At 52.1% G+C, this 12,541-nt stretch overlaps 1 protein-coding gene across 3 annotated transcripts in view; it reads left to right on the forward strand.

Moving 5' to 3' along the window:
• Positions 1-1,993: 1,993 nt before the first annotated feature.
• CHCHD6 (coiled-coil-helix-coiled-coil-helix domain containing 6) overlaps positions 1,994-12,541 on the forward strand; it is a 109,052-nt gene continuing 98,504 nt past the window's right edge. For all 3 annotated transcript variants that reach the window (XM_052646563.1, XM_052646578.1, XM_052646571.1), the window contains exon 1: positions 1,994-2,107. In XM_052646563.1, coding sequence (XP_052502523.1) covers positions 2,021-2,107 — 87 coding nt within the window. In that variant the 5' untranslated portion in view covers positions 1,994-2,020. The remainder of the gene's footprint in view (positions 2,108-12,541) is intronic.

A 12,541-nucleotide genomic window follows, 5' to 3' on the forward strand; every position in this document is an offset into this window, starting at 1 on the left:
AAGTCGCCCAGGCCACCCTGCCCCTCTGCCAGAGCCTGGTCCTGGCTGGGGTGACCAGTGCCACTCCAGGAGAGACTGGCTTCTGGGAATTCTTCTGTTGCTAAGAGGGACAGTGGACTTCTGCGGCCGCTCCCTCCATCTGGGCCGAAGGAGGTGGGCACGGCAGGTGTGATGCTACTAGCCCAGGCCTGACACCTCCAGACGTCCAACCTGCCAGGCAGGCAGATGGGAAGCGCCTCCATCCTTCACCGACCCAGACTCTCAGCCGAGTCCTCCACGTGGGAAGCGCGCGCTCTGAGCTGGCAGGCCGACCTCAGAGATGAGGGGAGAGAGTCTCCACGGGAACTCCTCCCCGAGTGTCACGCTAATGCCTGTTTCTCCCCGTGGAAAGAGGAGGCTGGATAGAGGAGGTTCCCCCAACCACCGGAGTCTGCCAGGGCGGGGCAGTGGGGAGGCTGCCTGGACATTCAGATGGTGGTGAAGGGCAGGTGGTGCTCTGGACACTGACCAGGCTGCGCTTCGGGGACGGTCCTTGTCAACCATGTCCACGGCTACTGCAAAGATGTCCTCCACTGTGGGGTTGCAGAGAGCTTCACAAATTTGATGGCATCTCGGCTTTCTCCTGAGGTAGTCTGCCAATAAACAACTTGCACCTGAATCCCCTACTCAGGCTCTGTTTATAGGAGAGAGATGGAGGATGGAAGGGATGTGGGGAGATTTGCTAATCAAAGTAATCTGAAGGAAACTGGCAGATGTCCCTGTTATTCTGGAGAATAAAAATCCTCTTAGGCTCCCCCCTGCCCGCCACCCACTGGAACTCAGAGCGGCTCACTCTCTCTTCCACCCTCTCCTCCTCACCCCTGCCCTTCCAGGTTTCAAGAGGCTCCAAATGATCCTTACTATTTCAGGGAGCAGTCAGGATTGGGGGTGTTGTGGTCCGGTTGGGGGCTGGAAAAGAATTTCCAGACACAAGACAGAATGAGAGAGAAATAAACTTTATTAGAGTGGGAGACACTGTTAAAACAATGGGTTGGCTCAAGGGTGAGCCAACAGTTGAATGGGGGTCCTTGGTCCATTTTTATACCCAGAGTGCAAGGAGTGGGATAGGGGTCTTGCCAGTCATTTGCTGATTGGATGAGGCACGTATACTGGGTGAAGGAAGAGTCAGGCAAGTACGTTCTCCTTACCGGGGTAGAAGGGGACACAGGTTATACTGCTCAGGAGGACCTGAAATTCCTTAATGGCTACAACAGGGGGGAAGAAGGACTTTTCCCGTTCCTGCGTTCCGAGATCCTCCTTTTTTCCCCCTTCCTGTTCTTTCTTCCTTGGGACACCGCAGGGGGTGCCCCAGTTCCACGTCCCCAACTCCGCTTGGGGCGCACTTGGGCAGATCAATGTCAGCACTTCTCTGCTCACCGCGTCCCGTGACCCAGCTAGACAGGCGTGAACACGACGCCCCGGCACGTCGCGTGTCTCCTGAACGCTGAGGACCGTTTCCCGCCCTCCTGCTGGCAAGGCCCTGGCCGCTCTCCTCCGGTCCGCTCCGCTCCCTCACGCTCTCCGAGCTGGACCCTTGGCCTCCTTCTCCCGCCTCTGGGGCCTCGCACGAATTTCCTCCTCCACCGCCTCCTCCCGAGAGGAGCGTCCCCCAGGCCCAGCTTCTCTCCCGCATCGCGACGTCGTCGTCTTCCTCAGCGCCGAGGACGCTGTCACAGGCCCGTTCGCTGCCTTTTCACTGCGAACCGGAGGCGGCTCCGCCCGCCCGGTGCGGCCTCCTTGGTGTCCTGGCCCCCTCGGCCTGGCCCCCTCGTTCAGCCATCCCGCCGCGCCCTGTCTGAACGCGGACGCCGCGCCTCGTGCTCCCGGTCCGGCGGGAGGCGCCGGGAGACTACAGCCCCCACAATGCCGCGCGGCCCGCGCCGGGATTGGCTGGACTCCGAGCGGCCGCCAATAGGACGCGGCTTTGTTGGCAGGTGGCGCCGGTCCCGTAAGCGCCGGCGCTCCTGAGCCGCCTCCCGCCATGGGCAGCGCCGAGAGCCGCGAGGGCCGCAGGGCGTCTTTCGGGATGGACGAGGAGGAGCGGGTCCGGGTGCTGCAGGGCATCCGGGTGAGCGGGCGGCCGGCGGGAGGGCGTTTGGAGGCGTGCCGTCTCTCGGCCGCGAGAGGGCCGCGAGGGGGAGGGCGCCTCCGGCCTGGTCTCCTCCGGGTGACGGGGTGGGCGGGGGTGGCGGGCGGGGCTTCGTTGCCTGGAATCGCCCCGGATCCGCGTCCTCGCCGCCTTCGGACGACGACGCCTGTAAGAGGACGACGAGCTGCACCCCTTGAGTTGCGGAGCAGCGCTGCCGACCTGACTGACCAGCTCCCGTGCCAGCCCCTCCCGGCCCCCGCCCCCCGGTCGCTGGCCTCAAGGCCTCCCCGTCCGTCGAGGTGCGACCTGCTCCGCTCGCGACCCCCGCTCGCGCCTGCGTTCGCGCCTCCAGTTTCCCTCAAATCCGCTCCTCAGTTCTTGCGGTTGAGGTCTCGCCTCCGCGTCCTTCCGTGACAAGGTCTGAAGCGTCTGCCCCCGCGGCCGCACACGGGTTTTTGCCGTGGCTCTCACCACTGTTCAAAACTTAGGCGCAGGCTTTAGTTGTTGATTGTGCTTCCTGCCGCAGTGTCTCCGCCTTGAGGCCGAAGCTCTTGTCCGACCACAGCCTCCCCAGGCTCACGTTTGAGTCCTCAGCGCGGGCCGTGGGCTGTGGTGCACCCTTTGCGGGTATCCCGTCCGTTAATTCTCCGTGGCCCTCTGAGAAGTCGGTTCTGTTGGCCCATTTTGTGGATGGAGGACAGCCGAGGCGCTGAGGCTTGAAGCACTTCTCACGGCAAGCTAGCAAGCTGGCACTGAGCGAGGCCGACTCCAGGAGCCCCCTTCTTCCTGCACCTGTGCCTCGCATGTCGTCGGTGCTTTTAGACCGGTGCTGAGTGATTAAATGGAGAACCCAGTGAAGCAGGCACCAAGTGTCCATGGAAGGCACCCAGCCAGGGCCTTGGTGAATTCACTAATTAGGGACGTGGCTCAGAAAAGGAAGTCAGGCGCTCTGACTTCTCCAGAGATGCTCATTACCTGTGTGACCTGGAGTGAACAGCTTTATCTTTTGAGTCTCAGTCACTACATCTTTTTTTTTTTCTTTTAAAGGAGACGCTGTAATAATCCTTCATGCTCCCTAGGATAAGATGATATGTGTCCATGTCTTCAGGAAAAGTACAGTGTTTTGTGGGGTCCTCTATTCTCTGCCTAGCCTACTTAGCATTTTTGGTGCTTACTAGGTGTTACCCAGTCTTGACCTGACTTGAGGCAAAGACAAAACGGGGAGAAGACGGCTCAGCTCCTTTTGGGAGGAGAGAGGCAGACCTGAGTCAGAAAGATGCTCCAGGCTCTGTCTGGGCACTCGCCCACTGTTGTTACCTGGTTTGGGGATTGTTGGAAAATTTGGTCAGTCAGAGGCTTCCGAGGGAACTCCTTTAAGTTGATAGAGGAGCATCATCTCTGGGGTTTTATGACAGATGGGTACATGTTTTAGCAGTTCTGCAAAGTATAAATTTTCCTTAAAACTGGAGAATCAGGCTTAGAGAGGTTAGGGAACTTCTTCAAAGTGTTACTTCTGGGACTTTAACCCAGATCTTTCCAGGACAAGCAATAGCATTTTCTCACAACTCCAAGCTCCAACCCACGTACATCCCCAGTGATATATAAGGCACTGTGAAAATTGTGACAGCCTCTGGCTAGGCATGGCGCTAGTGCCCTGCTTATTTCTACCAGAAACTGTTTCAACTAGAGGGAACTTTGGCCACACTCACCAGGGAACGACTTGTGCAGAGGCATACAGGTGGGCGAGGGCCCCAAGCTGGGAGAGCCCTTTCTCTCCTCTCTTCCTCCCTCTGTTCTTCCCTCCATTCCTTCCATCTGTCCATCCATCCATCCATCCACTCGTGTGCCTGGCTTGAGAGGGAAGCCAGAGAAAGGAGGTGATGGCAGTGCCGTGGTTGGCATAAGGTCTTCGTGCAGCCAAGTGACTTGAGGTTGAGGAGTCCACCTTGTCTTTAAGCAGGTGAGTAAACATCACTGGAATAGGTTACTGGATATATCAAATGAGAAATTAATGTAACAGAAAGTGGATGCGAAAGAAGAACGCCTGCCTGCACCTTCAGATAAAGTTAAACATTTCTAAAGACCTCTTGTATTTAATCCCCCAAGCCTAGTCCTGGAAAGCCCTCTAGTTCCCTTAAAATTATGTGCCAAGGCCCTGCTAGTTTGCACACTTTAGTTGCTCAGTCATGTCCAACTCTTTGTGACCCCATGGACCGCACACTTACTGGCATTAATTTACATATTGAGTTCAAGCCCTAACTCCAAGGAAGGTAAATTTTAATTAATGCAAAATGCTGCAATTATATTCACTTCCATTTTTTCTGAGCAAGCATGTGTGAAATACATAAAGATGTCATTTCAGTTAGTATGTTTAATGTCATCCTCCGGTAAGAGGAGGTATGCACGTGGCCAGAATGTCCTGTATGAGACTGTTCCTGGGGCCCCCTCGCATGGCTAGTTTAGGTGACTCAGTAAAGTTGGCTGCCTGTCAGCATGTTCAGTTCAGTTTGGTTCAGTCCATCAGTTGTGTCTGGCTCTTTGTGACCCCATGGACTGCAGCACACCAGGCTTCCCTGTCTATCACCAACTTCCAGAGCTTGCTCAAACTCATGTCCATTGAGTCAGTGATGCCATCCAACCATCTCATCCTCTGTCGTCCCCTTCTCCTGCCTTCAATCTTTCCCAGCATGAGGATCTTTTCCAATGAGTCTGTTCTTCACATCAGGTGGCCAGAGTATTGGAGTTTCAGCTTCAGCATCAGTCCTTCCAATGAATATTCAGGACTGATTTCCTTTAGGGTGGACTGGTTGGATCTCCTTGGAGTCCAAGGGACTCTCAAGAGTCTTTTCCAACACCACAGTTCAAAAGCATCAGTTCTTCCACACTCAGCTTTCTTTATGGTCGAACTCTCACATTCATACACAACTGGGAAAATCGTAGCTTTGACTAGACGGACCTTTGTCAGCAAAGTAATGTTTTTGCTTTTTAATATGCTATCTAGGTCGGTCATAGGTCTACTTCAGGGAACAACAGCTTAATTTCATGGCTACAGTCACCATCTGCAGTGATTTTGGAACCCAAGAAAATAAAGTCTGTCAATGTTTCCGTTGTTGCCCCATCTATTTGCCAGGAAGTGATGGGACCGGATACCATGATCTTAGTTTTTTGAATGTTGAGTTTTAAGCCAGATTTTTCACTCCTCTTTCACTTTCATCAAGATGCTTTTAGTTCCTCTTTGCTTTCTGCCATAAGGGTGGTCTCATCTGCGTATCTGAGATTACTGATAATTCCATCTTGATTCCAGCTTCTGCTTCTTCCAGCCTGGCATTTTGCATGATGTACTCTGCATAGATGTTAAATAAGCAGGGTGACAAGATACAGCCTTGACATACACCTTTCCCAGTTTGGAACGAGTCTGTTCCATGTCTGGTTCTAACTGTTGCTTCTTGACCTGCATATTTCTCAGGAGGCAGGTAAGGTGGTCTGGTATTCTCATCTCTCTAAGAATGTTTCATAGTTTGGTGTGATCCACACAGTCAAAGGCTTTGCCATAGTCAGTAAAGCAAAAACATGTTTTTCTGGAACTCTCTTGCTTTTTCTGTGATCCAGGAGATGTTGGCAATTTGATCTCTGGTTCCTCTGCCTTTTCTAAATCCAGCTTAAATATCTGGAAGTTCTCGGTTCACGTACTTTTGAAGCCTGGCTTGGTGAATTTTGAGCATTACTTTCCTAGCGTGTGAGATGAGTACAATTGTGCAGTAGTTTGAACATTCTTTGGTATTGCCTTTCTTTGGAATTGGAATGAAAACTGAGTTTTTCCAGTCCTGTGGCCGCTGCTGAGTTTTCCAAATTTGCTGGCATATTCAGTGCAGCACTTTCACAGCATCATCTTTTAGCATTTGAAAAAGCTCAGGCTGGAATTCCATCACCTCCACTAGTTTTGTTCATAGTGATGCTTCCTCAGGCCCACTTGACTTCACCCAGGATGTCTGGTGTCTTTGCCTGGAGGTCTGGCTCTAGGTGAGTGAGCACGGTTGTGGCTGTCTGGGTCATTAAGATCTTCTTTGTGTAGCTCTGTTTTCTTGCCAGTATGTAGGCTCTTCCAACCAGTTGTCCTCCTCCCTTGCCCAAGTCCCTCCCCAAGGCTGCTGCTCTAGCGATGTCTCCAGGCTCCTTTCACCCTCAGAGCTACACCATCTTCACCATCATTCGGTGCTGCAGGAGGCAGGTCTGGAGCACTGCTGAGGGGAAGACCGGAGGAGGTAGTGGGACACGAGGGACAGCCCCCATGTGCCCACACTGGAGGCCGTGTGCCCTCCACGCAGGCTTGGGTACCACACTCACCCCACCACCTCAGCAAGTGCTCACTGTGAACTGGGCCTGGCCTGGCAGACACAACAGGGGACAAAGCACAAGGTCTGACCCTATGGAGACCTCAGCCCAGGATGAGGAGCTAAGAAAGAAAAAAAAGAAGAAAAACCCCCTGCAAGGGCCATGAAGGAAACAAAAAGGATAAGAGTGGTGGGGCTTCCTGGTGGGCTGGTCAGGCAGCGCTCCTGAGGAGGTGATGGTAGTGATGGCCCCGGGCCAGCGGGGAGAGGACTGTCTGTTCTGAGTTGAGTGGTTTCAGGGTGCTGTGCCATCTGGTCCCCAGGCTGACCTTGTGAGACCTCATCCCTGTGTCAGAGGTGTGGGAACAAGTTCAAGGAGGGAAGGAACCCCTGGGTACAGCAAAGTTGTGGTCGAGCTGGAAGCTCAGAGTTGCCAGCCCCGTAGCCTGTGTGCTGGCAGCCACACGGGTGGGATGGGAGAGAGGCGGCCAGGTGATGGGGCTGGACAGGTGATGCGGCTGGACAGGTGATGCGGGGCTGCTCACACTTTACCCTTGATGCAACATGGTGGTTCTCCAAACAGGTGGAGCTTTGGAAAGATTTTATCTGATTTTTTTTTTAAAAAATGACTTTGCTGCAATTTATTTTACATATCAGATTCACCATTTCAGTGTTTTTTTTAAAGCAAATTTACAGAGTTGACCAGTTGTCGCAATGGAATTTTAGAACATTACAAAGCCTAAAAGGTCCCTAGTACCTATTTGCAGTCATTCCCTGTTCCCACTACCTGCACCATGTAACCACTAAGCCTTCTGCCTCTTTTTTTTTTGCCTTTTCAGGATATTTCATATAAATACGTCATAGATGTTTCATGTCTAGTTCCCGTCACTGAGAACAATGGTCTTGGTGTTGGTTCTTCGGCGTTGGTGTCTTGGTAATTCCTCTTTATTGCCAAATGGCATCTCATACGGACTTTCTGGGTTTTATTTATTCAGTCAAACAATGATGGACATTTGAGTTGTTTCTAGTTCTTGACTGTTATGAATAATATTGCTGTGAACATTTGTGTATATGTGTTTTTGTGAACATAATGTTTTCATTTCTCTTGGATAAATATCTTAAGAGTAGAATTGCTAGGTCACTCTGTTTTAAAATTTGGTAAATTAGGTTTAACTTTTTAAGAAACTGTCAAACTATTTTCTAAAGTGACTCTACTGTGTTACGTTTCCCCCAGCAGTGTGTGAGATTCCAGTTTCTCCATGTCCTCACCGAACCTTGTTACCCTCTCTTTGTTTATAGCAATTCTAGTTGAGTGCGAAATGGTATCTCATTGTTTGAATTTGCATTTTCCGAATAACTAATCATGTTGGATGTTTTTTCTTATGCTTATTTTCCACTCACATATTTTTGGGGTGAAACGTGTATTCAAATCTTTTACCCACTTTTAATAGATTTAATGGGGTTATTTGTCTTTATTATTGAGTTATAAGATTTATTTCTTTATGATGTTATGATTTGCAGATATTTGCAGATATTTTCTCCCAGTCTGTGGTTTGTCTTTTGATTTTCTTCATGGTGTCTCTGAAGTACAAATCTGTGTAGTTTGGATGCAGTTTAGTTTATTAATGGTTTTCTTTCAGTGGTTGGACTTTGGTGTCATATCCCAGAAATCTTTGCCTAACCCAAGGTTGTGGAAATTTTTGCTGGGTTTTCTTCTAAGAGGTTTATGGTTTTGGCTTTTACATTTATCCGTTTTTAGTTAAATTTTGTGGATGTTGTGAAGTAAGGCTCTAAGTCAGGTGTTGGCAGTCTTTCTGTAGATGACCAGAAAGTAAATACTTGCTGTTTTGCTGAGCAGAACGTCTCTATCACTCAGCTCGGCTGTTTCATGGTGAAAGCGGCTGTAGGTAGCATGTGGAATGAGTGGACGTGGCTGTGACCAGTAAAACTCCATTCATAAAATCAGGTTTTGAGTTGGATTTGGCTCAAGCACCTGAGCGTGCTGAGCTCTGTCAGTCTCTTTCTTTCTTTTTTTTTTTTTCTATGAAATACTTTTTCCAGCTCCATTGTTGAAAAGACTACGCCTTCCCCATCTGAATTATCTTGGGACCTTGGTGAACATCAGTTGACCGTAAACATAAGGGTTCAGAATTTATATCTTGACTCAATTCTGTGTAAATTCCACTGATCTGTATGCTATATGTCCGTCTTTTTGCCGGTACAAAACTGTCATGATTATCGAAGCTTTGTGGAGAGTTTCAAAATAGGGAAGTATAAAACTCCAGTTCTGTTCCTTTTTTCCCAACAACTGTTTGGCTGTTTTAAGCCCTTTGCATGCCCACACGTATATTAAGCTCAATTTGTCAGCTTCTGTGGGTTTGTATTGAATCTATAAGATTATGTTGGGAGAATTGTCACTTTAACAATATGGAGTCTTCTAGTCTGTGAATGTGAAATCTCTTTTTCTTTATTTAGATCTTTTCAAGTTTTTCTCAGTGGTGTTTTATACTTTCAGTGTATAAGGCTTACAGTTCTTTAAAAATTATTCCCAAGCATTTCATTCTTTATGATGCTATTATGAATGGCATTGTTTCCTTAATTTCATTTGTGAATCCTTCACTGCTAGCATATGGAAATGCAGTTCATTTTCGTATATTGATCTTGTGTCCAGAACCTTTGCTGAGCTCATTCATTACCTTTAATAGGGTTTTCTGGTGTGTGTGTATTCCTTAGGGTTTATGTAGGTACGATCGTGGTGCCTGCAAAATGAAGACAGTTCTTTCTTCTCTGTCTGGATGCCCTTGCTTTCTTTCTCCTGTCCTGTTGTGTTGGCTAGAGCGCCCACTACAGTATTGAGAGAAGTGGTGAGGACGCATGTCTTGCTGCTGAATTCAGGGAGAAAACATTGTCTTATACCACTGAGTATGTTAGCTGTGCGCTTTTCATAGCTACTCTTTATCAAATTGGCGATTTTATCTTTTAATATTCTCCATCACCCCTTCCTCTGCGTCCTTATAGCCTGCTTTTCTTCTGTAAGCTTGGGGAGTGCAGGCGCCTTGCTCACGAGCTTCCGGATCATTAGTACACGCGAGTTGCATTGTGTGGTGGATTGGCGACTTGACGATCATTTTCATCCAAGCTGGCGACCTGTGACCTGAGAGCCTCTCTTCCTCTTTTCATGCTTTCAAGGCTTCACTCTTCCTCATGTGTGCAGCAGACTTCCTTTTCCACCTCGCCGTTGCCCAGTGACGTGCATCTCGAATGTCTGCCACCATCAGCACTCCTGATTGTGTCCCGTCACATCACCCTTTGGTTTAGCACCTGTTAGAATCAGCGTGAAGCGCAGGAGAGGCCAGGGGACCTGGCCTGGACCCTGACCCCCAGGGGCCACAGCTCCCTCTTGTGTGCGGGGCAGGGCTGCGCTCAGCACAGGTGCCCCACTGGCTTGATCGTGAGCCCTCCCCACTCTTGCCCTGCTCAGCGCCGACCACTGGTGAGTGCTGTGGATGGCTCACAACAGGAAACACCGACCAAGACAGCCAGGAGTCGGATCACCCAGTTCTCCCCAGCTTCGCTGCGAGCACACTTATGCCGCATCTGGGTGTGGAGTCTGGCAGTGTGGCTTGGGTGCTGGTCCCAGGCCGGACACTTTCCAGGTGGGTTCTCCTCGGTGCTTCCAGAACACGACATCTCCCGGTGCTGAGGTCTCTGGACACAAAGGAGCTGATTCTGCAGGGGAGCAGGGCGCTTTTGGTCCCTCCCTCAGACCCCAGCTGTTAAGGATAAGGGTCGTCCTGAAGGTGGATGGTGCCCTTGTTCCTCGGCTTGGGCTCCCAGACTCGCTGTGTGTGGGGGCAGCGGAGCTGGCGATCAGGGCACCTCTGGCCGCCCAGTAAGGTCCTCTGGGTAGTACCGTGGTGTAGCCAGTAATGAGTTTACATGGTGTGGGCACCCAGGTGACTGTGGGTGTGTCCCTCATGGAAGGTGGAATTCCATGCTGGCACCTGTGACTGTGCAGCGCCCTGCTGATCTTCCCGGGCCAACGGCCAACTAGTGTAGACATAAGGGGCTGCCCGCTTGGCTCCTATAGGCTCATCTCGAGTCCACTTGCTCTCTGGACCCCGCGGGTCCCACCCCGGAGGGAGATCACTGTGCATCTCCTGCGGTCCCCCTGGTTTCCAGGATCCCGCTGCCGTCCCTGAAGAGCGGTTCCTGTTCAGCCCTCCTTCCCTCCTGCAACCCGCCCCGGCCACCTCCTTCGTCCTTGCTTGTGAGCTGTTGGTGATTGGATTCTAAAGCCAGCCCAGAGCTGTCTCCCTGCGGTTCCCCTGGGCTCACGTGTCCCCCTGCCCCTCTGGAACGCGTCATGTTCCTCACGTGTGAAGCTCCATCCCAGCCGGTCCTCACCTGGAGGCTGGATGCGCTTTTGCTCCATGTCCAGTGACAGCTCTGCGTCTTCCCTTCCACCTGCTTCTGTTTCACCCTCTCCTCTTTCCCCTCAGGAACACTCGATCTCCCTCCTTCCCCTGGATCTCTGGTAAATTGTTCTTTCTCCCCACAGGCTTGCCTCCCACAAATCTGTCCTTGCGGTGCTAGCAGGCTCATGTGTTTTGAAAAGGCAAATTTTACTTCTGAGCAGGTATCAGGCAGTGGTGATAGAATCCAGACCACTGCAATGGAGGTTCCTTCCTTGCGGGTCCAGCGGCCTTGCTCTCAGAGGCAGCCCCACCAGCTGCTGGGTCAGTGATCACCCCAAGGTTAATGCCAAGGACACAGCCCGCTTCCGTCTCATCCTCAGGTGCTTCCCGTGGCCTCCAGCGGCTCCCAGGCCCGACTCCCGGGGCCTGTGTGTGCTGGTGCCACCTTCTGTCATCGCCCGCCCCTTGGGGAGGGTCTGTGCCCCTGCCCTGCCGTTCCACGCCTCTGTGCCCCTCTGTATGTATGCAGGACTTGGCCCCATCCTTGGGGAATTTCTTCCTCGGGTTCAGGACCTGTTCACAGGTTCCCTCTGCTCTGTCAGAGGTCACCATCCCAGGTCCTGCAGGCTCTGCTCTGCGGGGAGAGAGCTCTGCTCCTGGGCTCTGGCTCCAGCATGGGGCCCGGAGCCAGGTTCACAGGCAGGACCCTTGGACAGGGGTTTAAGCCCCGGCTCCTTACTTCTTGAATGAAACCATCAGCCCAGGAACTTCAGGGTATTCACAACGTTTTGAAACTTGGAGGCTTTGCATCAATTCACTTTTCAGTTCTTTGGGGTAAACATCAAAAGACTGGTCTGCATTTCCTTGTGGCAACCCTTGGCTAGAGCTGTGAGGCCGCTGCCCTCCCTGGGGCCTTGCTCTCACCGCCGTCCCTGCCCCGCTGTACTGCCAGGCCGCCTCATCTGTTTTTGTCACCTGCAGGGCCCCTGGGGTGCTGGCAGCCAGCGCCCGCCAGGACTCTTCTTGTCTAGATTCTTGGATTTAATCTGTGGATCTAATTTCAGCTCCCAGAAAACTGAAGGAATAGCCAACAAAATCTCCACGGCAACTGCTGCAGCAAAGCAGAGGCATCTTCTTAGAGCCGCAGGAGGGCAGCGCCACCTGGGGCTGGATGTGGGCCCCAGGAGCCTCCGACAGACGGGCCTTGTCGGGAGCCTGTGCGGTGCTCGGCTGCTTGCAGGAGCCGTGGGCCAGGGAAGGAGGGTGCGGCCGGCGGGGCCCAGAGGGTCCTCGGAAGACGGTGCCTGAGCGGCCGCGGTGTGAAGGCCCCCGCCCCGCATCCTGCATGAGGCCGTGCAGACGTCACCTGGGGCACCCAGAGCCTCACTTGATGCGAAGAACAGTGCTTAGAAAGCAGCCTCCTTGCAGCTGCCTCTCACACGAGTCTAGAGGGGTCGCTTTCTCAGACTAAAAGCTGTTGATTTTCGTGTTGATGTTTTCCTAAGTAAGTAGGCTGCTGGTGAACACAGGCGTGCTCCGCCTTCCACTGCCTGCCTTGGGCTCAGTAAAGCACCGTCCGTGGCAGGAGAGGTGGCTTGCAGACCTCCTCCTGGGGCCTGCCCTGCTGTGTGAGCTGACTTGTCCGCTGGCCGCCACCCAGCTCC

The sequence above is a fragment of the Budorcas taxicolor genome, chromosome 1 (assembly GCF_023091745.1).
Source record: "Budorcas taxicolor isolate Tak-1 chromosome 1, Takin1.1, whole genome shotgun sequence".
Lineage (NCBI taxonomy): Eukaryota > Metazoa > Chordata > Mammalia > Artiodactyla > Bovidae > Budorcas > Budorcas taxicolor.